Source organism: Limulus polyphemus, unplaced genomic scaffold (genome assembly GCF_000517525.1).
Source record: "Limulus polyphemus unplaced genomic scaffold, Limulus_polyphemus-2.1.2 Scaffold4030, whole genome shotgun sequence".
In the NCBI taxonomy this organism is placed as follows: domain Eukaryota; kingdom Metazoa; phylum Arthropoda; class Merostomata; order Xiphosura; family Limulidae; genus Limulus; species Limulus polyphemus.
In genome coordinates this window covers 75,770-77,278 of record NW_013669640.1, presented here as the reverse complement: position 1 = coordinate 77,278, position 1,509 = coordinate 75,770, and the positions used below count along the sequence as shown (strand labels likewise).

Sequence of the window (1,509 nt, the reverse complement as noted above, 5' to 3'; positions counted from 1 at the left end):
AAATACTAGAGCATTTGCCAAAGTACATGATAATTCTAGAAACGTTGCGTCACGTGGTCATGTGACTCGCTGACGCAACAATAATTTATTTGACTAGGTATCCCAAACATCAACCTCAGCACAAGTACACCATACAGCTGCCTTAGGTAGAAGCTGATTAAACAAACTTAAATGGAATTCCTTAGCAACTCTTATCTTACTGTATCCCACAGATTTATAGTTGTCATAGCAATGATTTATTTTCCCGAAATATTTCTTTTACTAATAAAAGGCCGAAAACAGCCACTTACTTGATAATATCATAAACGCCATTTTAAAGGAGATTAAAAATATCACTTACTCATACGCAGGCCGAGAATTACATAAACTTCTTAAGTAACGGAGAAAATCTTGAAAAATATGTTACACGGCTAACAAGCTCGGGAAAAATGTAACAACTTCTTATGGTAATAATCGGATACATCTCCAACAATAAACAATATTTTAACCACTTTTAGCCTAAATAATTAAGTAAAACATTTATTACCTCCAGCCTTCTTAATTCACCAGAGTATAAAATAACTATGGAAGGTTCGTATTTTTGTACAACTTCAAGTAACTAAGTTAAAATTCATCTTTAACGAACAATACCAAATTTTACACTGCACAAAACACTTTGATGTTAAATTCTACACACAGAAACACACGGGTTACTAAGTCAATCGATTCTGACCTAAGTCAACGTAAGATTACCCCCTAACTGTAATAGGATAACGGGAGAGAAACTCACCTCTGTTATATGAAGTGGTTGAACAAGCTGTGTGGGCTGAGGATATAAAGAAGCAGAAGACCCAGGTCCTGCAGCATAGTGGCCTGGAATATACTGGAAGAGGGGAAATGTGACACAAAATTATACTTAAAAGGTCAGAAAACACAGCCTGCATGTGTCGAGTTATTCTGTCTTCTTTATACAGAAACAATTATTCTCCTGTTCTGTCTGATAATAAACACATTTTTATGACTATTTACTTTGTATAGTGAATATCTACGTCATTTCAACACATTCCCCAGTTACAGGATCACGGACATATAGATGTAGCACATCATATTGGAGTACAAATCATCTTCATGCTTGAATATTGGTAATGGTAGAATTGTATACATATAATTTGTGTAAGATCATAAACAAGTATTTATAGAACTGTTTCCTGGAGACTTGAGAACAGGATATCTGTACCCTCTGACACATTTCTAACTGTAGGATCATAAATAAGTACCAATACAACTGTTTCCTAGAGACTTGAGAACAGGATATCTGTACCCTTCGACACATTTCTAACTGTAGGATCATAAATAACTTATACAACTGTTTCCTAGAGACTTGAGAACAGGATATCTGTACCCTCCGACACATTTCTAACTGTAGGATCATAAATAAGTACCAATACAACTGTTTCCTAGAGACCTGAGAACAGGATATCTGTACCCTCTGACACATTTCTAACTGTAGGATCATAAATAAGTACTTGT

The 1,509-nt window shown here is 35.1% G+C and overlaps 1 protein-coding gene across 1 annotated transcript in view; it reads right to left on the bottom strand.

Moving 5' to 3' along the window:
- The window catches only part of LOC106470480 (RNA-binding motif, single-stranded-interacting protein 3-like), a 29,634-nt gene that overhangs the window by 8,595 nt on the left and 19,530 nt on the right, over positions 1-1,509 (bottom strand). Inside the window, exon 11 of the mRNA XM_022399090.1 lies at positions 770-862. Within this exon, the coding sequence (XP_022254798.1) occupies positions 770-862 (93 nt within the window). The remainder of the gene's footprint in view (positions 1-769; positions 863-1,509) is intronic.